We start from the raw sequence: 25,420 nt of genomic DNA, 5'->3' as shown, positions 1-25,420 counted from the left end.
TATGTGGGGAAATCCAGGTTATGGAGTCACTGTCCCTGGAGGTGTTCAAGAAATGCACAGATGTGGCACTGAGGGACACAGTTAGTGGGCATGGTGGGGATGGGTTGTTGGTTGGACAAGGTGATCTTAGAGATCTTTTCCAACCATTGTGATTCTATGATTCTATGAAAAGTCAGACACGTATTTCCCAGGGCTGGCATGGAGGCAGGTCTGTACCTGCAGTATCTGGATCTGGGCCCTTCCTGCGCTGCGTGCATCCCCTGAGGATGCTGCTGTCTCCCAGTCCCGATCCGGGATCTGTTAGGCGGCGCCAGCAGTGCCAGCTGGCCGCATGACAACCTCCAGCCAAGTTATCCCCAGGAACTGGCAAAACGCAGCCAGAGCTCCCGCACGTCGCTGTTCCAAACCGGGAGCGGGGGCCCTCGGCGAGGCGGGCAGCGGGGCTCTCCCGTGCGGCTCCGCTGCCCAGGGGCTCGGGGCGGCCGTGCGGCGCTCCCCGCATCCCCTCCTCAAGGTGACCCGCCGCTCCCCCCCCGCCCCCCTCCATCTCTGTCCCCGTCCCCCTCCACGGCGTCCCTCCCACCGCGGCTCCGCCCGCCCTCCGCTGCGCTGCGGCGGGGCCGGGGGCCGGCGGGCGGCGAGCGCTGCCGCCGTGCCGCGGCTGGAGCCGTGCCGCGGTGGGGCTATGCCGCCGCGCCGCCCGCCCCGCCGCCCGCCCGGGGACCGGGGAGGCAGCGCCCGGCGGCGGGCGGGATAATGCGGCTGCGGGCCGGAGCCGGAGGCGACGCCAGCGGGGAGCCCCCGCCGCCGCCATGTCCCCCCCGGCCTCGGCGGCCGCGGCCAGCGAGGGAGGCAGCAGCACGTCGGTTCCGCCGGAGGAAGCGGAGGGGGTCCGAGAGGAGGTGAGGTGCCCCCAACCACCCTACCCGTCTGCATGGGGCCGGCTTTGCATGGCGCGCTCGCTGACCGCCCCGCCGCTAGCCGCGCCGCGCCGTGCCCGCACAGGTACGGACCCCCGAAGCCCCCTCCCCTGCCGCGGCCCCGCTGCCCCGCGGTGCCGCCCGCACCCGCTCGCTCCGGCCCGGCCCCGGCGCGGCTGGAAGGAGCGCAGCAGACGGGAACGGAGCCTGGATGTGAATGCCGGGGATGGGGGGAGGCACGGGGACCGTCACAAAAGGAGAGCGCGAGGCTTTGGCTTGCTGCAGTGGGGAGAGGTGGCCGTGCTTGGGAAAACGAGTCCCCTTCTTCCTCGTCCCTGCCTTGGGGGGATGCGGGGGAAGACGCGGCCGGCAGGGGGGTGAGCCTCTTTGTCCCACCCTCAGATCGGGCTTCCCATGGGGATTAGGGGCCACGGCGGTCCCTGGAGAGCAGCGGCATCGCAGGGAGAGCGGAGCGCTCCTCACCTGCGGGAGGCGGCGAAGGGCAGCGCGGTGGGGGTGCGCGGGGCTGCGCATCGCCGTCCGCTGCTGCCGGGAGCTGCGGTTGGCGGTGCTGCATAGTGCCGTGTTCTCTGCCTCCTCGGCTTGGGGAGAACATACGTGCGCGTGGAGTTGTCCTACATATACAGTCGTGTATTTAGATATAAATAACTGTGGGAGAGGAATGCCGAAGTTCAAGGTCTGGGGAGCTGTGCACATAGAGTGTACTCTGAGGCTCTTCCTCAGCTCCCGTTTCCTGCTGCTGTCCAACAACCCCTGAGCCCCGCGGCTCCAGACAGAACCTGAGCAGCATGGTGCTTCAGTAGGGCAAATACATGCATGTATCACTCCTGGACATGGTCTCTTGCCTCCTGTGCCCTGCCAGTGCTATGTCCAAGGGAGCATGTTGCCTTCCGAGAGGTGCCACCATAAGAGCTGGGTTGGATGGCACAAGTGCAGCATGGGTGAGAATCTTTGGCCTCCAGCATCCCCTGCCTCACAGTCATGAGAAGGTGGACCAGGCTGTGTTGGCTCTGCAGTGGCTGCTAGTCATGTTGTCAGTATGGTTGTGCTCAGTGGGAGCAGACAGCAGGGCTGGAGTCTGTGACCTGCATGCGTGGGGCTAAGGGCTCGCTTCCCTCAGTCAGCAACTGCCATGGAGCTGCCATGGGGAGAGGGAGGCTGCATCTTCTCTTTACATGGATGTTTGGGGTCTGGAAAAGGGGAAATGAGATCTGTCCTGTCTGAAGGTGCCTTATCTCTATGTCTCAGGTCACTGTACCTAGGAGCCCCGTAAGTCTCCAGGTGCCCTTTGGCTCATCGCAGCAAGGCACACAGTGAGCCAGAGCTAGCTGTGGAGGAGCTGCTGTTCCATCCAAGCACCTGCTTCCTGTTGGCATCACAGGCATACACCTACACTCAGCAGTGCCGCACTGAATCTCTCTCAGCAACACATTTCCACCCATCAGGTTATGAAATGTCAAGACACAGGCTCTTCAGCCTGAGGACAAGCTAAAAAATTCTCTCATCCTACTGCTGAGATGGAATGCAATGGAGGGAACTGGTTCTCTTCCAATTGTAAAATGGAGACCTTGGGCCCGTCGCAGGAGCTGACTGCTGGCAGGGTTCCCTGCCTCCTAGATATTCTGCTTTTCCTTTTCCTCTGCAGTTGGCAGCACTGCCAGCCTGGGCCAAACCAGCTGCTGCTTCCAGGGAAGCGATTCCTGAGCTGTGATGGTGAGGTGTCATTTGGGCCCAGCTGGGATCCTTCTGAGCAGCAGTGGCCATTGTTTGCACAGAGCACAGGAGGATGGTGGCAGGTCTTAGAAGTGTCAGGGTCCTGCAGCGCTTCTGGTGTTGTTCAGTGCTCAACAGAGCTGCAGGACCCCAGAGGTAAGGGCAATAAAGGGACTTCTGCTATGTGCTTGGCCATCAGGGTTTTGGGCAGGGTTATCCCCTTGAGGGGGATATTAAGGATTCCCCAGGTATCAGTATCAGTATCAGCAAGTGCTCAACAGAGCTCAGCTCAGCAATGGGCCTCTCTTGGATGCTGCTTCTGCCCTGTGCATTGTGGACATTTCAGTTTCATTTGTGGCCGCTCGTAAGTCATCCCACCATCCTTTCCTGTCCTCCCCCAAGCAGCAGCTGCAGGCGTAAGGATCCATCTCCTTTCACCTCAGATTGATGTCAGAAGACTGTGTGTGAGGCCCACGGGATCCACCTGCCCTTGCCCTTCCCAAATGCACTTTACGCACATGCACAGGGAAAGGTGTTTTGCAGGCATTGGGGAGGTTGTGCAGTGGGACAGGAGAAGGCGAGAGGTTGGTTGGGGTCACACAGAGGTGTTGGCCCAGCCAGGGCTGACTCCATTCTCTCTCCAGCAGAGGTGTTGGGGTACACCTGCATAGCAGATTTGCTCACCTGTCCAATTCAGGTGTGAGCAGTGGAAGTAGCTCCTAGTGACACGGGAATACCCTGCTTGCAGCAGAGCAGGGCAGGCCTTCACCTCATTCCACCGGACTGCAGCAAGCAGGCGACTGTGGCATTTATGTCACAGCCTGCGCTCCTCTGAGTGACACCATTCTGGGACAGAAAGGATTTCCCTGTCCCCAGCTTTCTCATCTTCATGTTTTCATTTGCTGCTCTGGGCTTCTGCAAGGTTGGGTGAGAGCCCAAGGAGGTGACCTTATTCAGCAGCTTCTGTGGGGAAGCCTTGGAGCTGGCTGCGTGCTCCCATGAGCCCTGTGCAGCCCTGGAGAAGAGCAGAGATGCTGCATTTCCAGCCAGGATTAGGCTCTGCAGCTGGCTCCTCCTCCAGCTCTGCTGTAGTTGTATCCCGTTATTGGCACTTGTTCGGCTTTCAGAAGCCCCACCGGTGCCACTGATGCGTATGTGTTTTACCTCAAAAGCCTAGAACAAAATGGGAATGTAAACAACATACAGCAGGGGTTAGTGTGACCCTGTAAAAGCGCTGCAGTGTCTGAATGCTGCGTAGTCTTAGGAGGAGACTACTGTGTGGACTAGAGCCCTGCTAACATAGTTCCTGGAAGCGAGCCGTGGCTGCATCATCCTCCTGGTGCCATGCCCCGGGTCCCTACCTGCAGCACGCTCTGCCTGGAGCTCTGCAGGGCTCTGGCCGCATTGCCCTTCTGCTGAGCAAGACCAGCAGCCGGCTCTGCACCAGCTGCTGCTGGGGACAGCTTGCAAGGCAGAAGGCAGCTGGGGCAGAGGAAATCTTCAGCTGCTGGAGTGGTGGCATGAGAGCTGTGCTGTGTCAGGGCCGAGACCCTCATGATTGCAGTGAGGGTTTGAGAAAGCAGGACACAGCTCAGGCAGCTCTGCAAGGTATCCCTGCTTCATCTCCCTGCTCCAGGTTCTCTTCCCACAGTTTGCATCTTTCCCAATGTGATGCTGCTGCAGCTGGGGGTTGCATTGGGAAGAGTGTAGGGTGCCTATTCTCCCAGGCAGAGCTACCTGCAGTTCTCACTGCTGCCTGCAGAGCAGGACTGTCTGCATGCTTTCCTCAGATCTGTGTCCCTTCCACTAGCTCTTGCTCTCAGCAGGTTACCACAGAGTGAGGTCTCAGTGCCTCCAAAGGTTGGGACCACCCAGAGGGAAGTGCCATTGTTCTCTTCCTGGTGCCAGCATCCCTTTGATGCATGGCTGCCTGCTCCACTCATGACAGACAGGCAGCAGGGAAGGACAGCACACTCCCTCCAGGAGAGAAATCTCTGCTGGAGTTGGGCTGGAGCCAGTCCTGCTGCTCACTGTGGCTGTGGTCCCATAAGAGAGGAAAGATTGGCGTGTAGGGCTCCAGGGGACCAAGGTAAGGGCTGAGATGCTCTTCAACGAGAGAAGGGGGAATTTATGGAGGAGATAAGAGGTCTAGATCTTTTTCCAGGCCTGACAATGCTTTGTGACCTCTGGTTCTTCCTAAAATGTTCTTTTTCACGCCAAGAGTGAAAGTGACTTCCTCCTTCCTGGCAGTGGGAATCCACTAAGTTCTATGGGATCTTCAAATGACAGGCTTCTGGCATCCAGTGGCTTGGGAAACAGGAGGGCAGTGGCTGGACTGTGGAGTCATAGTCTGCAGGGGTTCCACATATCCTCAGTCCTGCCCTCGTTCTGCAGTGAGCCTGCTGGCAAATCCAGGAAGGGATGGTGCCAAGCTTGAGGGTTGTTGCCATGAGTGGTGACATTACAGCTGGCAGTAATGCAAAGGTGCAGGTGAGCTCAGGAAAGGGCAGCATGGCTCTGATGTCTTTAGCCACTGACATCCAGAGGGGAGCTGGGCTCAAGGGATAAGTAAGGCATACAGAGAGAAGAGTGTCTGAAGCCATCCATGCTGCGTGCAGTTGGAGAAGATGGGTGAAGCTGAAAGCTGCTTAGTGACATCTGTGGCATGTGCCCAAGGCTGGGCTTCTCATCACCTCTTTCGGGACATACCTTTGGGGATTGCTGTGTTGGATGACATCTATGCTGGACAAAGTCTTTTTGTATGAGAAAGTAAATTGCTTCTTTGCATGTCATTTCTATGGGTTTGATAATGTCAGTCTCATTGACCAAACAAGCAACATGATGGATCAGTATTCAAAACTTCAGGATATTGGAGAATGTGTCAGATGTTTCCTTAGGTAGGGGGATTTCACAGGTCTTTGTGAATGCACCAGTGCAATCACTTTAAGAAGTGCTATTGCTGAAATCCTGACCTTTAATAATCGCTGTAGACCTGAGAGCAGTTTTTCTGTAAAGATGGGCTTTCTCACTCAAAACCCAGTGCACACAATTTGCTGCCAGCCATGCGCTTATGTCTCGCTTCTCCGAGCTGTTGCAGGTATGTGGGGTGTTCCTCACTTCCAGTCCAAGCATCTTTCAGGATGCTATTCAATACTGCCTTCTCTCTATCCAGAGGTGGCTGCACTTCAGTCAGCCACCGGTTTGTGTTGTTTCTGAAGCATTTCAGAAGCACTTTGGAGCCTCTGGGCTGCTAAGTGGTGTAGTGAAGATCACTATGGCCAGAAGCCTTCCCTGCTGCAAAGGTCTCTGTGCTCTAGGTGCTCCAGACCACTTGTGCTGACCTAGCAGGAGCAACTTGAACTGAGTAGTGATTAGGAAAAGGGGACTTGTGTGCAAGGGGACGCAGACGTAGTGGGATGAGGTTGTGTGGTGTTTGGAGGAGAGGAGCCATCATTGGAGCTGTCTGCATTGGTGGGACTGGTGCAGAAAGCTGGGGCATGCAGAGATCCACGAGCTTCCATCTTGCTGTGCTTGACATCTGTTCCCCGTGGCATCCTGCTGCCTGCTTGCCTTCCTCTTGTCCCTCCAGCCTACTGACCTCTCCTCTTGTTCTCTCTCCCCTTCTCCTGGCCCTCTGGAGCAGCAGCGGCCGGTGAAGCAGTCTCTCAGCAAGTCGCTGTGCCGAGAGTCCCACTGGAAATGCCTGCTGCTGTCACTGCTGATGTATGGCTGCATGGGAGCCATGACGTGGTGCCACGTCACCAAGGTGACCCGGCTGACCTTTGACAGTGCCTACAAGGGCAAGTCCATGATGTACCACGACAGCCCCTGTTCCAATGGCTACGTCTACATCCCACTGGCCTTCCTGGTGATGCTCTACGTGGTATACTTGGTGGAGTGCTGGCACTGCTACACCCGCAACGAGCTGCAGTACAAAGTGGATGTGGAAAGCGTGCATGAGCGAGTGCAGCGGATGCAGCAGGCGACCCCGTGCATCTGGTGGAAGGCCATCAGCTACCACTATGTCCGGAGGACCCGGCAGGTGACCCGCTATCGTAATGGGGATGCCTACACCACCACCCAAGTGTATCACGAGCGGGTCAACACCCACGTGGCAGAGGCCGAGTTTGATTATTCCAACTGTGGAGTCAAGGACATCTCCAAGGACCTCATTGATTTGGAGAGCTACCCAGCCACACGGCTCCGCTTCACCAAGTGTTTCAGCTTTGCCAACGTGGAGTCGGAGAACTCCTACCTGACCCAGCGGGCCCGCTTCTTCACCGAGAACGAGGGCCTGGATGACTATATGGAGGCCAGGGAGGGGATGCACCTCAAAAACGTGGACTTCAAGGAATACATGGTGGCCTTTTCCGACCCAGACAACCTGCCTTGGTACGTATCCCACTATGTTTTCTGGGTGGCTGCTCTGCTGACCCTATCCTGGCCCCTGCGGGTGCTAAATGAGTACCGCACTTCCTACGTCCATTACCACGTGGAGAAACTCTTTGGGTTTGACTACGTGGCGGTGACACCGGCTGAGGAGCGCTCCTTCTGCCGGAGGATGCCCCGCGTCAACACGGTGGACAGCACCGAGCTGGAGTGGCACATCCGATCCAACCAGCAGCTGGTGCCCAGCTACTCGGAAGCCGTCCTGATGGACTTGGTGGGGCTGTCCGGCTGCACCAGCTACTCCGCGTGCCGCTACGGGGGCTACCGGCAGAACTGCGAGCGGTGCCACAGGACTATAAGCAGCTCTTCCATCTTCTCCCGCAGCGCCCTGAGCATCTGCAACGGCAGCCCCCGCATCCCCTTCAGCAGCAGTCGCTTCTCGCTGGGCCGCCTGTACGGCTCACGGCGCAGCTGCCTCTGGCAGAGCCGGAGCGGGAGCCTGAATGAGCAGAGCTGCCCCACGGAGCAGACCCGCCTCTCCAGCCAAGTGACGGTGGAGGAGGAAGACCCCCCTCCTTATCAGGACGCCCTCTACTTCCCCATCCTCATTGTGCACCGCAATGAAGGCTGCCTGAACCACGACCACCGTCACCTCCACCGCAACGGGTCCTGTGTGGAGACCTCACTGTGAAGGCGGAGGGCAGTGGGATCTCATTGCCGAGGGCCTGGCCTGAGCCAGCGCAGGGTTTGAGAGAGGAGCACTGGGGAGGGAGGTGGCCCAGGAGGACGAGGTGGGATGGAGCAGTGGCTCCGACCTCCGGAGGGGTGAGTGATGGCGCTTCCCTGGCCTGGCACAGAACTCTAGATTGACCACCACATGCAAAAAAAAAAAAAAAAAAAAAAATCATCCTAAAACAGTAATTCACAGTGTCAAGATCCAGAGCGAGGAAGAAAAAGACAGGCCTGGCACGGGAGGGGGTGCTGCAGTGGGTGTTCCATCCCCAGGCTGGCGTGTGCTTGGAGGAAGCAGCAACCAGCAGACGGATCCTGCTGCACCTCGCTGCCCTCCTCCCCCTGCTGCAGCCAGACCCAGGGTGGGGGCACTGACCGACAGCTTAGAGAGAAGGTTGAGCACCACAAATCCAGCTTCGCCTGACCCCCAGCTTGTACCCCACCCTCCCTGTTTGTTTTTTAGACCATGCTCCGACTGTTACATGCTCTCGCTGGGAAAGGCATCACCTCTGGAGGACACCAGGTACAGCTCCTTAGAAAGCTTTGGCACTCTGAGTGTGAGCATCCCCTGGGTAAAGGACTGCCTGTTTGGGATAGCCACGGACAGGCAGCCCTGGGTGCCTCCGGGTGGAATGGAATGCGGCAACGCTGATCTGCTGACTGGAGGAGGGCTCAGCTGGAAGGAGAGCGAGAGGTCCCTGTGAGCTGGGGAAGGGATGGCACTGGGACAGCAGTGCATGGATGTCAAGTTGGCATGTCAATTGGTGGAGGTCCCATCGTACTCCCAGTAGCTTTAGACATGCATCAAGGAAGGCTCTGGTCAGTTCAGCTGCAGTTCAGCTATTGATAGTAGACCAGCAGGGTGGTGCATGTTTGCAAGAGGGAATTTTGCACAAAATTAGGCTGGTTTCTGGCTGCATTCCAAGCTGCAGTCTTCTGGCAGCATGGTTTTGGCAGGAAATTCTAAGGGGCAGGGAGGGAGAAATGCAAAAACACACTGGAGCGTTGGGAACCCCAGACTGGGGACATGGGGAGCAAAGACAGCCCTCCTCAGGCTCATCACGCTTCCTTCATCCACCTGGGCAGGTGATGGCCAAGAGCAATGTGTCGTGGATCGCAAGAGCAAGTCCATTAGCTTGTGGTCATTTGGACATTCACACTGTCAGAAGTAAACCAGCAAGGCATTAACAAAGGATCTGTTTTTTCAGCCATGCTGCATTGCTTCACCTACAGGTCATGGAGTCTTGAGTGAAGATGTCTTGTTCCACCAGATCAGCCCACGTTAGAGAATCATCTCCAGTGAATTAGGTTTGAAACTGACCTACTGCAGGATCCTTCTCTAACATGTATCACATCTCTGTAGGATACAAAGACAAGCTTTGAGAGATCACATCCTTAGGATCTGTAAGGCTTTGCCTCCAGAGCGGTTCTTTTCCGCTGTTCGTGCTGGTGTGCCCTGGACAGTATCTCTTGCCCTTCAAGTCAATTTGTCCTCCTGGATCTCAAGGGCTATGCTCCAAACAACAGTGGTTTGAACAGAAAATCTCTTAAAATCTTACTCTGTTATGCTTCTGTCTTGTAACCTACCCTTATTTTAACAACCAGACATAGATGTCTGAAATAAGAGGGCCTCCATGAGAACCTGGAAGCACTAGCTCTCTGGTGTGGGCACATCCTCCTCTGCTTTTTGTTCCTGGTATTATTGGCACAAATTTAGACTGGGTGGAAGTGGATACCACCCCACTGGCTGCCCTGGGATTTCCGTGCTCAGTGATTGCCCCATGGCTCACTAGGTGCTTGTGCTTCTTTTTCCAAGGGCATAATGCAAGCTCAAGCCAGTGCTGAGTGTCCTCACAGTGTGCATGGGCTTTTATGTCCTGGTGAATCAGGAGACGTTCAATCAGTGGAGCTGCACTGGGTCACTAGTGAGGAATTTGTGTCCTTTCCAATATAATCTCTTTGAAATCTTCTACACATTGTTTAAATCAGGCTGCAGTATCGCTAGCCCCCAAGGTGCCTTGGACAGATGGATTCAGCAAAGGTTTGGCAGGCATTTTAGTTTCCCTAGGGCACAAAAAGTCCTCCGAAGAGGGACTGTGCCCTGCCCCTTAGAGTTCTGCTGGTCCCTGGCTCTCTCTGGGCTTCTTTATGAGGTTTTTCCAGGAGCAGACCGCCCCACACTCTAGAAGACTTTGCTGTTTTCAATATGCCATTGACCCCTTGCAGCTTTCCATGGGCTAGGAATCAGACTCAGGTTGCCCGCAGTTTTCCTCTTACACTGGGATGGGGGAGGTGGGAGCGCTGCCAGCTCCTTGTCCTGGCACTTCACATTGCTGACATGTCCCTAGAAGAGAGCTCTTGTACCCTGTCACAAGGCTGGAAAATGTATTTGCACTGTTTGGCGTTTCCTTTTGCTTCCAGTGTAGCTGCCAGAAGCTCTCCAGCTTTCATGAACTAAAGAAAGAATGAGCAAGCGAGGAGCTCTGGGTTAGCTGACCTCCAAGGCACATCACCACCCATTTATCTCTTTCAGCACACACTAGAAATTTCTCAGATAGTGCCCAGCACACCTCTGCCCTCTTTGGTGGCTTTCTCCATTCATGCTCGAGAGGCTCCAGCGCTGTTTGTGGATGCCTGTGTGGAGGAGAATACAGGATGAGGCTTATTAAGAGGAATTTTAAGAAAGTTAGGTAGCATGTGATGGCAGTAAATCATTGCCTGCTGATTAGCTTGTGGAAAGAAGAATACCTTTTAAGCGTTCCTTCCAGCCTTTCCAATTATGGCTTTGGTACTGCTGTCTAATTTCACCAGGATGCTGCCTTACTTCCAGCAGGGCAGAATTGCTGCAATGTGCTCCTACTCTGCTGCAGCATCTGTAGGGTACATTTCCGAGACATGGCAATAGCACTGAGAAGTTGTGCTACCAAAGAACTGTAATTCTCAACTTGTGGCATGGGCTTCTAATCATGTTTCATGTATATTCAGTGGTTACAATGAGGTCTGTGTCAATATGAAGATGGGTCTCTATGAGAACGATTTGGATCCGTATTGTCACAGAAATGGGTTACGGTTTAGGTGTTAGCTCTGTTTGGTAACACTGCCTCCTGCCTTGCATGTGGGCCTATAATTTCCATTGAGCCAGGTATACCTGGGGACTGAAGGCTGTAGGGCCTGGGAGCCCATTAGAGGCTTAGGGATGAGCCCACTCAGGGTTCTTGTTTCCATGGGTGTTCTGGAAAAATGAGAAAGGCGTTCAGTAGCATTTCAGATAGACATACATAGGCTGCATTCATTCCTAGTGTAACTTTCTTGAAGCCCGTGGTGCTATGCCAGTGCGAGCATGGCTTAGCAACTCTTCAGAGTGATCTGTCCTTGAATCCAGACAAACTGTGCTGTTGCAGTGTTGCTTTGAAGCACAGAGCTCACACTGGGACTTGGCCAACATGAATGGATGTTGAATTTCTTCTGTCTTTCAAGCAATGGGTTGAATTGTTCTGCTTTGCTGCCTCCATCACAGCTGCTCCATGAAGGGAAACATTGCACTCATGGTTGTGATCTTGTTTACTCCCTCAAAAGCCAGCTAATGAGAAAAGTGACCTATGCTGTAATGGGAGAGGAGATTTCTCCCACAGGACTGCAGCCTTTCTACATGCAAAGGGAAACGAAGTTCCAAGGACAGAACTGAACCTGCAAGACTCATGGCCTTCCCTTCTTCCTTCCCTCCTCACACCATCTGTCTCACCTGGGGAAGGACAGTTTCCTTGTGGCGTTCAGCAAGCTCCTCTTCCTGCAGCCCACAACCAGGCTCTACTGTCAGATGCATCATTAACCTATGCAACACTTCCAGGTACTGCCGAGTTTTGAGGAGCCCGTGACAGTATGCAGCATGTTCATCCAGCACTGAGAATAAGCACAGCTGCTGCTGGAAAGCTAACTGGCTTTTATTCCTCCCCTCTTTCCAGTGGAGACAGTTTTTGTTGGGGCCTTTTGTTTGGTTGTTTTTTTGTAAACCTCCAACTTCTAGGGAAATGAAGCTCATGAGAAATCAGTGCCCATCCTGAAGCCTCTCCAATCCTTCGAACTTTGCGAGTAGATGCATTGCCTGCTGTGGTTATAATGTAGTGGACTTCATAGAGCAAAGTAACTTCACACACAGACACGAGGTTCTTTCACTCTCCATCAGTGCAAGCTGCTTCTGCAATCTTAGCTACTTACATTAGTGAAAGAAAAAAGCCTAGCTAGAATGTGTTGAGATGACTTAGTATTTTATATCAGTCCCACCATCCAAATATCCATTAGCAGTGCTGTCAGCCGGCATGCCATGAGTTCAGACTTTGGGTGGCAGCCCACGAACCCTGTCGGGGTGAAAAGGTTTGGAAGATCCACTCCTAAGTCTGTGCACATCTCCAGAGCACATGCAGAGAGGGTGTCAGTTGAAAGCAGACATCCCTCTGGTTCAGCACAAGGAGAAGTGGTTGGCTGTTATTTGGGTGCACCTCCAAGGGTAAGTCTGGATGTGTTGGCGGCTTTGGTCTGGTATGTCCCCTTCAGTCCTGTAGCGAGTGGGTTGCAGCGTGGCAGGGCATTGCTTAATGATCTGTGAGAGGAAACTCCTGACCTGGTTTTTGCAAGAAGATGGTGCAAAGTGTCACATTTGCTGCAGTGACTGGCAGAGAGCAGGGATAAAAGCATGGAACAAGCTGTGTTTGAGATGAAGCTAATCCCTTGCTGGCTGGCTGAGAGGAGAGAGCTGTTGGATCTGCTCCCTGCCCAATGCTCTCCAGCTCTTCTCACCCTCCTCAAATCCAATGCAAAAACTAGCATTACTCCAAGCTCCCAAATCGCCCCTCTTCCATCAGCTCCTTCTGGGCCATGAGCTCACACCATTCCAGTCCTCTCCTGGGAGATGTCGGTGGACTCGTAGTGACCTCAAGCATAGGGCAACCTATGGACAACCTGCTGGTCTGGCTGCACTGCCTCGAGCATTGCTTGCTGAGCACCACTTACATGCCCTGTGCCCACGGAGGCTGACTGAGAGCAGCTGTCAGAGGCTTTGCGGATGTGGGGATTTCTGTGGGAGACATGAGGCAAGGCAGGGCAGGAGGCTGCTATACTGCAGCAGCTGTGTTTTGGGTCAAGGATGGAGAAGACCTGGGGCAACGTGGACTTTCAGGGTAAGCCCTTCCTGCCTGAAGACACATTGGATGGAGGAGGCTTTTCCCAGCTGAGGTGCCCAGGCCTCGCTGTGTCATCAGAGCAACACTGCTGCCTCCAGGACCAGCACTGACAGCTGGAGCACGTGTCACAAACCGCAATGGATAATGCAGCCACAAGGTGTAAATGTCACTAATGAATATATTGCCTTGTGCCTGGGAGAGGCTAATCCATCATGGCCAGGGACAGGGATGTGATAGGGCTGGCTATTTCGGGCGCAGCTTGCAGGGAGGAATCGCTTCACATCTCAGCTGTCCCCTCTGCCCAGGGAGGCTGATGTGAAGCCTGGCTCTGTGCTGCTTCCATCTGCCCAGACACACCAGTTCAGGCCTCAGCCCTCTCCACTGTCACCAGAGGAGGGATTGGGCTATGTCCCCTCTGTCAGGAGACACAGCTGGCTCTACTACACCATTCCATAGGTCAGGCAGAGTCCTCTTCTCCCTCCCCTGTATCTGAATACCACTCAGCAACACCGTGACTGGCTGCGATGGCCAGCATGTAGGCGGCAGGCGGGGATGGAGTTCAACACAGACAAATCCAGCCCTGCCGAAGCAAAGGGATGCTGAGTGCAGTACCAATCCCCAAGCATCCTCCTGCTCCTCCACCCCCAGCTGGTGCCTGAAAGCAGCCTGCCATCCTGTTGGCAACATATGCCAGTACGACACCTTGCAAACCTCCATTGCTGTGAGCGGAAGCCAAGAGGCTCAGGAAGCTGCCACCGGCTCCTCGCCCTGCCTGCACGAAGCACGGCTCACCATCTGCCATGACTGCCAGCCAGCCCCTGGCACCTCTATCATTCCTCTGCCTCCTCCTCCCATTCCCCCGTCAGTCTGACACAGACCCACATATGTCCCACGGGCAGGGGGATGCTCCCAGCCTGCATGGGTACCTGCAGCTGGTGCTGCTCGCACCTGTAATCCAGCCTGAAGGTGATGAGCGACCCGCCGGCAATGGCAGCATCACACTTGGAGAAACTGCTGGTGCTATCAGCTGTAGGGGCTTTAATTGTTACCAATTCATCCATAATTTGAAGCCTCGCACGCTGGCGGTAATAGGCTGCTGGTCTCTTGTCGTGTCCAAGCAGTTCCCAGGAGGCACACAGCCCAGGAGCATGCTTGGATGGTGGTTAGGTGGTGCTGGCAGTCTTGGCTGCATGCAGCAAAAGGAGCCGAGAGCATCCTGGAAAGCAAGTCAACGTTTTTTCAGGTGTTGCATTTTTCACAAGCCCTTTTCTTTCCACCCTTGCTCCTCAGTGGCTGTGCTGGCCAGTGCGTGCACCATCCCATCCCTGCCCTCCTGGCATCAGCCTTCATCACACAACTGGCTGTACAGCATGGTCCTGTATCTGGAGCTACCTGTGGGCTTTCCCAGGGCCAGACACTCCCATTAAGCCCCCAACCCACCCTCACTGCTAGAGCTGCTCCTTCAGCCTGAAGCTGACCTGGGTCGTCTTTTCTGCTGTTTCTGAACACGAGTTCTCATCTCATTCAGGTGTGTCATTCAGTGGAAATATTTTGTAAACGCAAATAAATCTATTCAATACCTCGGTTTCGAGGATGTAAAACAAGTAGTTGGAGGAGCCCGGGTGGGAAGGTTTCGCAGCAGCTGCCCCTGGCTGTATTTTCTTGCAGATGTAGCCTCTGAAGCATCCACGAACGGTTCAGAAAGGCACTACAATACTCTGCAAGGGCTCTGGGATGACCCGCAGGGCCCCTCTGTGTGGCTGCTGGCAGCGGGGACAGCCTCACACTCGATCCTTTCTGATCTATATGGCCATGGATGGCATCAAGCGGGTGGCCTGTGTCCGTCAGGCAGAGCAAGGCACAAGCGGGTACATGGTGAACAAATTATTTTGTGAGCACTGGGAACAGTTTTTACTTTTCAACTATGTCAATATGATCTAGCTCTGTCCGTCTCTCTATATATGTACAAACAGTATATCACAATGTTGCCTTTTTTGTTGGAAATATCAAAGTACAAAGATTGTAAACCAAATCGGTGTAATAAAAGTTTCAGATGACTCATGGAAGCGGCTGTCAGCAGTGGGTCTGTGGGTGTGGGGTCACTCAGAGCTGGGAGAGACCCAAGCCCTTGTGTTGCCCTGAGGGCAGGGGTTGGATTGGGGTGCTGGAAGCCTGCTACCACGTGTGCAGGGCTAGGTTGGTTATCCCAGACACGATGTGAGCAGGCAGTAATACCTTCAGTTCCTTGCTTGCTGCAGCTGTCCAGTCAGAGAGGCTCAGCAGGCTGCTGCAGCAGAGGCTGCAGGCGGGCAGCATCCCTGTTGGCCCACAGCATTTGGTTGATGAGGTACTTGCTCTCCTCGCCCACCTCTGCCAGGCGGAGATCAAACTCAGTCAGGGTCTGGTTACACCTGAGCCCTTCCAGCAGCTGCTTCCCACCATCCTGCAGCAGGTGAGAAAGAGCCCGTCAGACAGTGACAAAAGTGCCTAAGGCTTCTCCCAAGCCTGAAACGTAGCTCACTAGAGAGGGATGTGGAAGGAGTGTAGCCTTATGCAGCACACAGTGATATGACACATGCTAATGACTCCCTCTGGGTATCGTGTCAGGAGTCCTCAAGCTCAGGCTGGGTAATGGCATGGGCAGAGGATAACCTGCGAGGAGTCTGCGCTGCCCTGCCCCTCAGTCTCCAGCACCCTGCTGGGTAGGGATGAGCAGCAGTGGGATTAGATGCATTGCTCATCTCCCTTGGGTGCCATTTCCTGGGCAGGGCTGGCTTTTGTGGGGGAACATCTCACACAATTAATGCTGCATGGGTCAGACAATGCAATGCAGATTCATAAAATCATAAAATGGCTTGAGTTGGAAGAGATCTTGAAGCCTAGCCAGTTCCAACCCCTGCCATGGGCAGGGCTGCTACCCACCAGCCCAGGGCCTAATCCAACCTGGCCTTAAGTACCTCCAGGGATGGGCACCCACAACCTCTCTGGGCAGCCTGCTCCAAACTGTTCCAATGTAGACAGCTGTAGGGAGGCAGCACACCTTGCATTTCCTTCCCTTGCCTGAAGCATTGTCTTCAGGTATGCAGCAATCTGACATTTGTTTCCCACAGCTCGTCTCTTTCAGGTGCCCAACACATGCCCTGACCCCATCTCTGCTGTGCAGGCAGTCCTCTCCCCAGCACGTTGACTGTTAGACCTTTTGCTAAAAAGGACAGAACGTGAGAAAAGAGAGAAGCCTCTTTTAAAGGAATACAGAGGTCAGAATTTGATGCATTCCTCACAGAGATTCCCATTTCCCTATATATAAAATAAAGATAAAAACACTTCACAAGTGGGTTCTGAAAAAGTTCATCAATTGGAAGATGCTAACCACAAAGATTATTATTTACGAAGCAAAAACCCTTCTAATCCTTTCCATCCCATGTCCCTTTGTATCGTTACACTCCAGCAGTTTTCCATGTCCAGAACAAAAGAAAATGAGATCTCACAAAAGGTTTTCTGCCATCAAATCCTTTTAAAGCCATTGTCAAACATAATGATGCCGATATTCCTGCCAGCAGGGACAGCTGGTCTTGCTGTCTCTTTATTGTGACAGTGAGAAAAATTGAAGCAGCACAGAAAGTTTGAGAACCGGCATGATTGAATTTAGCTGTCCAGTTTCAGATTTCTGAAGTTCATCAGCAGAAGAGAAATGGTCTGGTTTGTGGGCATGGTGCACACTGCAGCTCTTAGGAATACAGTAGGATCTGCAGCAGCTCCCCTGCCTGCAAAATGCGAGTGTATGGCTCAGGAGCTACTTCAGAGCTACTGCACTGCTCCAGAGCTGTGGGGTGAATTAAAGGGGCTCAACAATAGAGTCAGTTTTCTAACAATCTCCTCTGAGTGTGTAATGGACAGGAGAGATTCTGGGAAGGGTGAAACTGTGCTCTGCTGTGTGCCAGAGGGCACAGCAGATTCAAAGTACAAATGAGGGTACAAATGAGGCGCTCATCTCGTGCCACCTATCGTTTTCATCTACTCCCACACGGGTAAACAGACTGTGATTTTCCCAAGCACACAGCCTGGATTTTGGTTTCTCATGGGGAAAGCCCCTCTGCCCAGAAGCCAAAGCCAGCTCCTGCCTGAGAGCCCCATAAAAACATGTTGTGAGTGATACAAACGTGTGTCACCATGGAAAACCTCCATCCTCCTGTCTACTGTTGTCTATTCACTGCTTCCAGCTGATTGTTATCACAGCAAGACTGCAGATAGCAAGGGATACATTCGCCCCATGGCTTGGAGGAAGATCAGGCTCAGCATTTGCTTTGCAACAGAATCTCAGGATGGATGAGGTTGGTAGGGACCTATAGAGGTCACCCGGTCCAACCCTCTGCTTAAGCAGGGTCCCCATGAGCTTGCTCAGGACCACATTCAGACATCAAACCATCATCCATGCAGGATGCCAAGCTGCCCGGAGAAAGTGCTTCTCTTACCGGCCCGATGGGGTTGCACGAGAAGTTGATACATGTCAGGGTGGAGTTGTGAGTGAGGACCTGGGAGAAAACCGCAGCTGTCGGCTCTGCCAGCCTGTTGCCTCCCAGGTGGAGGGACTTCAGGGTGGTGTTGGTCAGCAGAGCACAGCCCATAGCCTCCCCGCCCTCGTCCTCCACGTGGTTGAGGCGCAGATTCAGGGAGGTCAGGGTGCAGTTCTTTGCCAGCGCTTGGGCCAGAGCCTGGGCACCCTCATTACAGATCTGGTTGTTACACAGATGGAGGATTTCTAACTTGCTGCAGTTGATCAGCTTGCTGACAGCTCGTGCCCCCTTGTCTCTGATGAGGTTGTGGGATAAGTCCAGCTCCACCAAGGAGGGGTGATCCAGCAAGTTGCGGACCAGCAGCCTGGTCTTGTCATCATCCACGTTGCTGCGTGTCAGCTTGAAAATCTGAGGGTAAAGGACAGAAAAACAACCAGTGCTTTGGGATGGCCTTTGCACAACCCCTCGAGCCCCTGGATCAGCAGAGATAGGATTCACTTCCCTTTAAAAAGGTAAGGGTGTGACAGCAAGCAAAACTTGCCCCTGGGTTTCTTCCTCTAGGCAATTTCAAGATTGAGCTGAGGAAGACAGGTTCATTTTGGGATATGTTACCTTCAAGTTGTGACACATCTTCACAGCAGCAGCCAGGTTGCAGCAGTCCTGGTAGGTGAACTTAAAGAGGTTCCACTCAAAGTTCATGCCGCAATCCTTCACTCCGTAAGTAAGATTAAGCTCTTCAAGGAGAGGGAGAGCAGGAACGAGGGCTCCCAGGTCATAGTGATGAATGCAGACCTCACCAAACCCCAAATCACTCCCTGAATCAGAAAGGTCATCTGTCTCTTCCTTTTGATCCTCCTGCACCGGTGGCAGGAACTGATCAACCTCCAGTTTCTGCACATAGTCTCTGCAGAGCGGAATGAGCTCCAGGACCTGGTCAGGGTCTGTGGTGTTGGGGACAAAGCATTTCAGGATGTTTTCCAGGTGACGTTCAAAGAACATCCGCTTCCAGCTGCCTCCATGGTTGGAGACGTCACACACTTGCCAGCGGTCGGTGCAGCACCTCTTCCAGTAGCCCTCATCACTTATAAGGTTGGCAGTGACAGTGAGTGGAAGGCCTGTGGGAAGCCTGGCCAGCACCTTCCTTTGGTCCTCAGGTGGAAGACGATCTAAAACAGGGTTGTCTGGAGGGAACGGAGAGGAGGAGAGGTTGGTCTGGGCTGTGGAACTAGGGGTGGCCCTGCAGTTCTGCCTAGGCCCCCTGCTGATACTGATTCACCTCTCAGTATCCGGCAGATGGTGCAGGGAGCTAAGCTGGCAAAAAATTACTCTTTTTTTCTTTTTTTGTGCATGTATGTAGTTACAGTCCCAGCATGGATACATCGTTAGTCCTGTCTTTGATCCTTGTTGCTGCTCTACTGAGTGATGAGTTGTCCCTTTCTTTTCCCTCTCCCAGGCAGTTCCAGATGAGACGTGCTTTTTATATTATACTATGCTTCATCTACCCACCTGCTTCAAAAGCACATTTGCTGCCTGAGGATAGAACTTGTCACGTCCCCACCAAGGGCTGTGGAGGAAGCCTGAAGCTGTGAGCACATGTATTCTGAGATGGAAGTATTTCTGCATCTCTTTATAAGCACTTGGCACGATAGGGCTGCATCCTTGTTTGCTGCTGTAATGCGTGACCCAGGAACCAGCGACTTCAGAGCCCTGCTTGCAGCCAAGCTGAGTCCAGCAGGAAAAAGAAGCCACAGGACAAGGTTAGGGTAGAGTCACGTCCTGGATAGCAGCCCAGAAGACAAAAGCCATCCCTGTAGCATACAAGTACATAGCAACTAAGCAGTTTGTCTAACTAGCTGCCTGAGGAGATATTTTTCCCCATCTGCTCCTTTGGCTGGGCTGGGTACCACACTGCACCTTCCAGCTGCCTCTGCCTGCCTCGCTGCCCCTCCGCTTCCCAAAAAAAACAGCACTCCCCACCATGCTTACTTGTGAAATTCTGGACGATGTGCTGCAGGCAGAGCTCAGTGAGTGGGGGGACAGTGATGAGGCACCACTCGGGATCCTCGATGATGCGGTGCATGCAGTACGAGTCAGCCATGAGCCTGCTTTGGGAGGGACGCAGAGAGGGGATGGCTCTGCCCCTGCCACCTGCTGCCTGCTGCATCCTGCTCAGGGCCCGCTTCTCCTTCAGCAGAAGCACGAGGAAAATGGCTCGGGATCAGGAAAACACCACTGTGCTTTCCAGCCAGGCTGCCTGATTAAGAAAAAGGCAACCTTAGATGGAGGCCAGCCATAAGGGTGCTCTGCTTGTGCTATTTCATCATGCAGTTTCAGCCAGCCCTTCTGCTTCTTTGCTTGCACCTGGAGCACCACAACAAAACAGCTTATCTTTATGCAGTACCTTGCACAAAGAGGTCTTTAGATACCGCATGGAATGAACAGGTAATAAGGTGGCATTAATTCAAATGTTGTTGAAGAGGATGGACAAGAATTGATTGCTTGCTGTCTGTTCCAGAAAAGAAATAGGCAAAGCTGTCAGGATGGGTTTAAAACAAAAGAAAAAGGGGGTTCTTCACTAGGGAATGCCTTGCCGCAGGATATTGCAGGTGCTGACAATCTGTGGAGGCTGCAGGATAAATTCAAGGAAAAGAAACCCCTTGTGAATGAGTCAATGCTCAGAAGCCACACCTGGCTCAGTCTGAGTTGAAGATGGTTGGAGGTGGGGAGAGTACTGGAAGAAAGGAACACATACTTGTGGTTTTCCACCTGCTTATAGTCACTGCTAGAAGGGGATACTGGGCCAGATCATCTTCTGGTCTGATCCAGTTTGCCTGTATTTACAGACAGATGCTTACTATAAGTGCATGCACTTTTTAATACTTTGCTCAATTACTCTCCTGTTGAACTCCTTCCAAGCATCCATTAACAGATGAGATGGTTCAGACCTGTCCAGACCCACCCTGAGCATCAGCAGATAAGAGCTAAAAGAACCAGCCTGGAGCAGAAGGCAGGATGCTCGGTCCTATTAGCCATGCAGAGCTTTCCCAGACTAAACTTTCCCATTTGCTGCTTCCCACCCCAATCTCAGGAGCTGTAACCTCAGCTGTGTGCATCATCCACGTGTGCAGTGATTGTCTGGAAGCCCTGATGGGTACGAGCAATGAGTCTGCCTCTTGAATACCCAGGCTTGTTGATCCTCTGTCAGGGTGTGCAGAGCCATGCTGACCTTTACTGGGCCGTATGGGTTAGAGGCACCTAAAAGCAGCATCAGGCAGAACATGGGCTGGTAGTGTCAGAAGAGAGGGCAGCTTCATATAAGACCAAGAGGATGGCTCAGGGCAAATGGCAAGGTCAAAAGGATCATGTCATACATAGAAGCCAACAGCCCCTTAGCATCGTGTCCCACAGCATTCCTCAGCCCTACAGCCCTTCCGTCCCTTCTCTGCTGTCCCAGCTTGTGCTGCCTCAGCCAGCATGATCCCTTTCCCTAACAGCTCTGTAGCGGGCTTTGCTAGCTTGCTGCCTCTGCTGTTGAAAGAGGAGAGAATCGACTGCACAACCCTGTTGAAAACTGAGCTCCTGGTGCTTGCTGGGCTTTTGCAGAAGGGCATAGCACGGTCGGATGGCAGTGAGGTGGCACTGACAGAGGTGAGGTGACTGGGGAAAATGCTTTCTCCTTGCTCAGCCCTTCATCCTATTCAAAAAGCATCTGTGTCACTCTGTCCCCCAGGCCAGTCACAGCTAAATGGGGCTTCTGATGGTTTTTCTGTGGTCAGAAAAGGGTTGGAAGATGGTGAGCACATATTTAAACAGCAGAGCAGCCTTTCAGTCGCACCTGCTTTGCTCTGGGAATGGACACCGCAGTTCAAAACCGGATGAAGCTCTCAGAACATGGCTGCAGCACCCTGGATGTGCTGGCAGCTCTCCCTGCCTCTGTGCTGTGCTCACCCTGTGCAGGTGAGAGGAGGCACGGGCCGGCAGTCCCACAGCCAGCAGCACTGCCTTGCAGAGCTCTCTGGCACTCGCACAAAAGGGATGATGCTAAGGATCCATTAGGACAGCATATTGCAGCTCCTAAAGAGTCTCCGCAATGGGCCTTAAGTAAAGGGAAAAAATGCATGTCAGACGAGGAATCTACTTAGCTCCAAATATAATGGAATTTATCTGTAACTGGATATCAGGAAGGATGAGGCCAGCCAGACATTCGGGAATAGGGCTCATGTGGCCACTACCACCCAGCCAGCGCCGAGGGCCACAACATGGTCCTGGGTGACACCAGCAGAGATGAGGGTCGCTGCCGGGAGGGGCCTCAGGAGCAGGAAATCTCTTTCGGAACCGGGGAGGGGAGGTGGGGGGAAGCCTCACAGGATGGCAAGGAAAGCAGCGGGCTGCCCCCACCCACGGCCCGTCAGACACTCAGCCCACCTCCCCTTCTCTCTCCCCGGCCTCCCGTCTCCCCGCCGCCCCCGGCCCCGTACCCGCCGCCCCTCACCGTCGGGGACGCGGCCGTTGCCGGGGCTGCCGCCGGTATCCGGGGACGCGGTGGCTGCAGTGCTGGCCGCGGCCCCAGCCCGGCAACAGCGCCTTGGGCACCGACGGGGAGCAGGCAGGGCTTAGGGAACAGCATCGTCGGCAGCACATGCAGGGACTGCACACAATATACGGAGTCAGCAAAGGGATGAAAGCGCGCGTCGCATTTTTCCCCTTTCTCAGATCGAAGCGTTTCGGTGTTTGCCCACAGATTTTCCAGCTGAAATGTGACTTTCGTAGCGCCGACAGGCTCGGCAGTGGGTACAGCACTATCTCAGCCACTGTGTGCCCCGTGGGAGTGCACACAACGCTGGTGCCAGCTCTCATGATACTCTCGCTAGTCTCGAGATAGCTGGCGTTCTTGGGAAGCTGCACTGCCTTTCATTCAAAATACACCTCCTGGTTGTGAGGATGTGATGACTGTGACCTGAGATTACCCCGAAGACTTCACAGCGAAACAACAGGCATTTAGACCTAAAAAAGCATCAAGATCCTGAGGCGTGCTGCGTGACTTTCGGTGGTGTGAAGCAGGACCTCAGCAGCAATGTGCTTTCTTCTGTAGGCGGATGACACTGCTGTGCTCCAGATCTGGGGACAAGTGAGGCAGCCTATGGGCCAGGCTGGCGTTTAAACATCTTTGGGGCTTTCTAGAGCTTGAAAAAGTAAGACTGGGGGCAATACTTAGCCATAAATGTTCTCTCTTGCACTGAGCAGAGCCTTCAAGCAGCCTGCAGTGGCAAAGCCTTCAGCCCACCTCATGGTAACGAGATGCAGATGCTATGCTTTGAAGTTGGGTCTGGCTTTGCCTGCCCAGAGCCATGGGATCCCAGAGACGGTATGGCTCACATACTGCAGTCAGCTGTGGAATGGGATGCAACTGGATCTTGAATCATTGAAAACAAGGAGCAGCAACTTCAAAATGGCTGCATTAACTCTTCCTCTGTTTATTTTCATGCATGCGTTCCATCAGGGTGTGCAGTCTTAGGCACTGTTGCTCCTCAAATGAGCTAGAGAACAGCATAACTCTGTTAGAAACTAATACTACAACAACTAACTAGGAGTGGAGCCTGTGCACTGATGGGGGGAACGCGTCTCACACAGGGCATCTGAGGCCGGGATGCTGTTGAGGCCGATGGCTGGATGGTGACAACCTATTTGGTGTCCCAGGCATGAGACTAGAAATATGTTATCCTGCCTGGCTTCTCCCACGCTGATTTGTGCGTGTCTTTGTAAGGACTTGCAGGTAGTCGAGCTTTGAAGGGCGAATGCAGCACCACACCACTTTGAGGAGAGCAGGGAAAATCCTTGCTTGATCTGCCACAGAGCTAAACTCATAGCTGAGCATGATCTCTGCAGCACCAAAATCTCAGGCTTTGTGAGAGGGCACTGGAGCCCATGGAGAGTCCTCTCCCAGCAGCACACAGCATAAGGACTGCTGACAGCCCTGCAGTGTTGGCAGCAGCCCTGTGGCAGTGCCGCTGAGCAGGGACTGCTGCCATTTCCAAGGGGCAGTGTGTGTGCTTGTGTGCATGAGCAGAGGAGGTGACTGAGCTGCCCAGGTGCTTTCTTTCCTGCAGCACAGCAGCTTTCCTGGACTCTAAAGGGCTGCTGGGCTTCTCCCTGATGGGATGACAAGAGCACCAGCTGCCTCCTTGGGGACTGCACAATGCATCTGGCAAGGCTCTTGCCTGCAGCAAGAGGCAGGCTGCGTGCTTGTAGTGGCATCTGGAGGGAACAGCAGTGGAAGGGGAAAAAAATCCATGCATGAATCCTCCCAGCCTGCCCTGCTAGGGCATCTCCTGCAGTCCCTTTTGTCCTCATGTCACATCACAACGGTCAGAATTCACTGCAGTTTAGGACACAATTTTGTCCAAGTTCTTTATGCCATATGGGGTGGCTTCTGCAGTGGGGCACCCCAATCTGTCAGGCATGGTTTGTTGTGTCGTGCACACTCCTGGGGTATGGCTGGAGACTGTGACAGGGGCATTTGCTGATCAATGTGTGCCTGGCACAAAAGGGATTTGCCTGGGCAGGAGCTGGTGAAGTTTGTCCTTGCTTCTAGGGATTCTCCTTGCAAAGCAGCTTGTGCTGCTTCAATGAGAAGCTCAGAGAAGCACAGAAAGTTGCCAGACTGATGGGGGCTGGACAAAATGAAGATTCTGAGGGGTGGAGACAAGATTCAAGGCTCTGTCTCCAAGCCTTCTTCCTGTTGGTTCCCGCTGAAAAATGCTGCTAAAAGGAGTTGACGTCTCCTGCATTCCTAGAGGAAGTGGTGAAAGGAACAGGAGAGAAAATAGCTCCCTGCAAAGTCAGCATTGAAGGAATGGGCAGCACTGATGGGGTGAGAAGCACTGCATGCATGTGTGCTGCTTCTCCCACAAAGCTTTCCGCTCTCCCCCTAGGTCCCAGCAGGAACCACGCAGCTGCTGACAGCTATTAATAGAGGGGTTGCTTGTGAATTCTGTCTCCTACTGCTTCCTGGGAAGAGCAGTAATTACCCTTAATTAGCTTGGATTTGATTCCACCTCCCACCTTCCAGCCCCCTGCCCTGCTCACAGGAGCCAGCCCAGCTGCTGCCTGCACTGCATGGTGGGGAGCAGTGCTCGTATCCCGTGTGTCCTGCAGGCTCACTCCTGGGTACTGAGCAGCAGGAGCTGTGAAGCTCATTTTGCCCTGGCCTTTCCACTATGACACAGGAACCAAGCAGGAGATGAGGGGAGTGGTCCTAGTAAAGAGCCTGAGGATGCTGGCAGGTGGGAGGCTTAGCAGCTGGCAGCACTCCACCATGGGGAACCCCTTCCTTCTAGGATGCTTGTTGCTCATGGCAGGGTGGATGCATTTTCTGATGTTGGTGCTGGAACTCCCTAGGCTAGATAGTTTAATTGGCTCTTCTCGTATTTCAAATACATTTTTCAGATCATATGCTTTCTTGACAGAATCTTGAAAACCTCCAGGCGGGCAGGAGCTGTGCCCAGGGACCCAGCAGCTCCTGTCTGCAGCCCCTCTCCTTGCTGTACACTCTCCTTTCGCTGAGATCTCTCCAGCATCAGGCCAGAAGATTCAGGCCTCTCTGGTGACTCCTGCTCAGCCCCTTGCATCTCATCCAAATGCCAGATAGCAAACTAGCTTCAGCAGGAGCTGTGCCAGGTCCTCCTCCCTTCCTCTCCACCCTTTAAGCTACAGAAAAATGGTGAAGAACCAACACAACTCTACCAGTGGATGCAGACTTCAAGCTGTCGTGCTTTCCCCTGCTTTCCTGGACTTCAGCCCCAGCTGTGTAGGATTGAGGGGGGAGATGCTGGCAGAATTCCAGACTGGGAGATGCTAGAGAAGAAAGGACCTGGTCACCTTGTGCCTAACTCCCAGGCTGCTATAAGTAATGGATAAAATTGAGGATGCAGCCACAGCTGCTGCTGGCTCAACA

General features: G+C 53.8%; 2 protein-coding genes across 2 annotated transcripts; one reads left to right on the top strand and one right to left on the bottom strand.

Moving 5' to 3' along the window:
* Positions 1-812: 812 nt before the first annotated feature.
* Positions 813-7,734, top strand: TMEM151B (transmembrane protein 151B; the record flags this gene model as incomplete). The annotated part of the gene is made up of 2 exons (XM_079532713.1): positions 813-902; positions 6,298-7,734. The coding sequence occupies 2 exons, from the start codon at positions 813-815 to the stop codon at positions 7,732-7,734; spliced, it is 1,527 nt and encodes a 508-aa protein (XP_079388839.1).
* Positions 7,735-15,218: 7,484 nt separating this feature from the next.
* On the bottom strand, positions 15,219-19,630 carry DRC5 (dynein regulatory complex subunit 5; the record flags this gene model as incomplete). Its single annotated transcript, XM_079532998.1, has 4 exons — positions 15,219-15,395; positions 17,425-17,874; positions 18,079-18,647; positions 19,453-19,630. 4 exons carry the CDS (start codon positions 19,628-19,630, stop codon positions 15,219-15,221), a joined length of 1,374 nt encoding a protein of 457 aa, XP_079389124.1.
* Between the last annotated feature and the right edge of the window lie 5,790 nt (positions 19,631-25,420).

The sequence above is a fragment of the Tetrao urogallus genome, assembly GCF_951394365.1.
Source record: "Tetrao urogallus genome assembly, chromosome: 2".
Lineage (NCBI taxonomy): Eukaryota > Metazoa > Chordata > Aves > Galliformes > Phasianidae > Tetrao > Tetrao urogallus.
The sequence above is the reverse complement of the archived record's forward strand: the minus strand, read 5'-3'. Positions and strand labels throughout refer to the sequence as shown.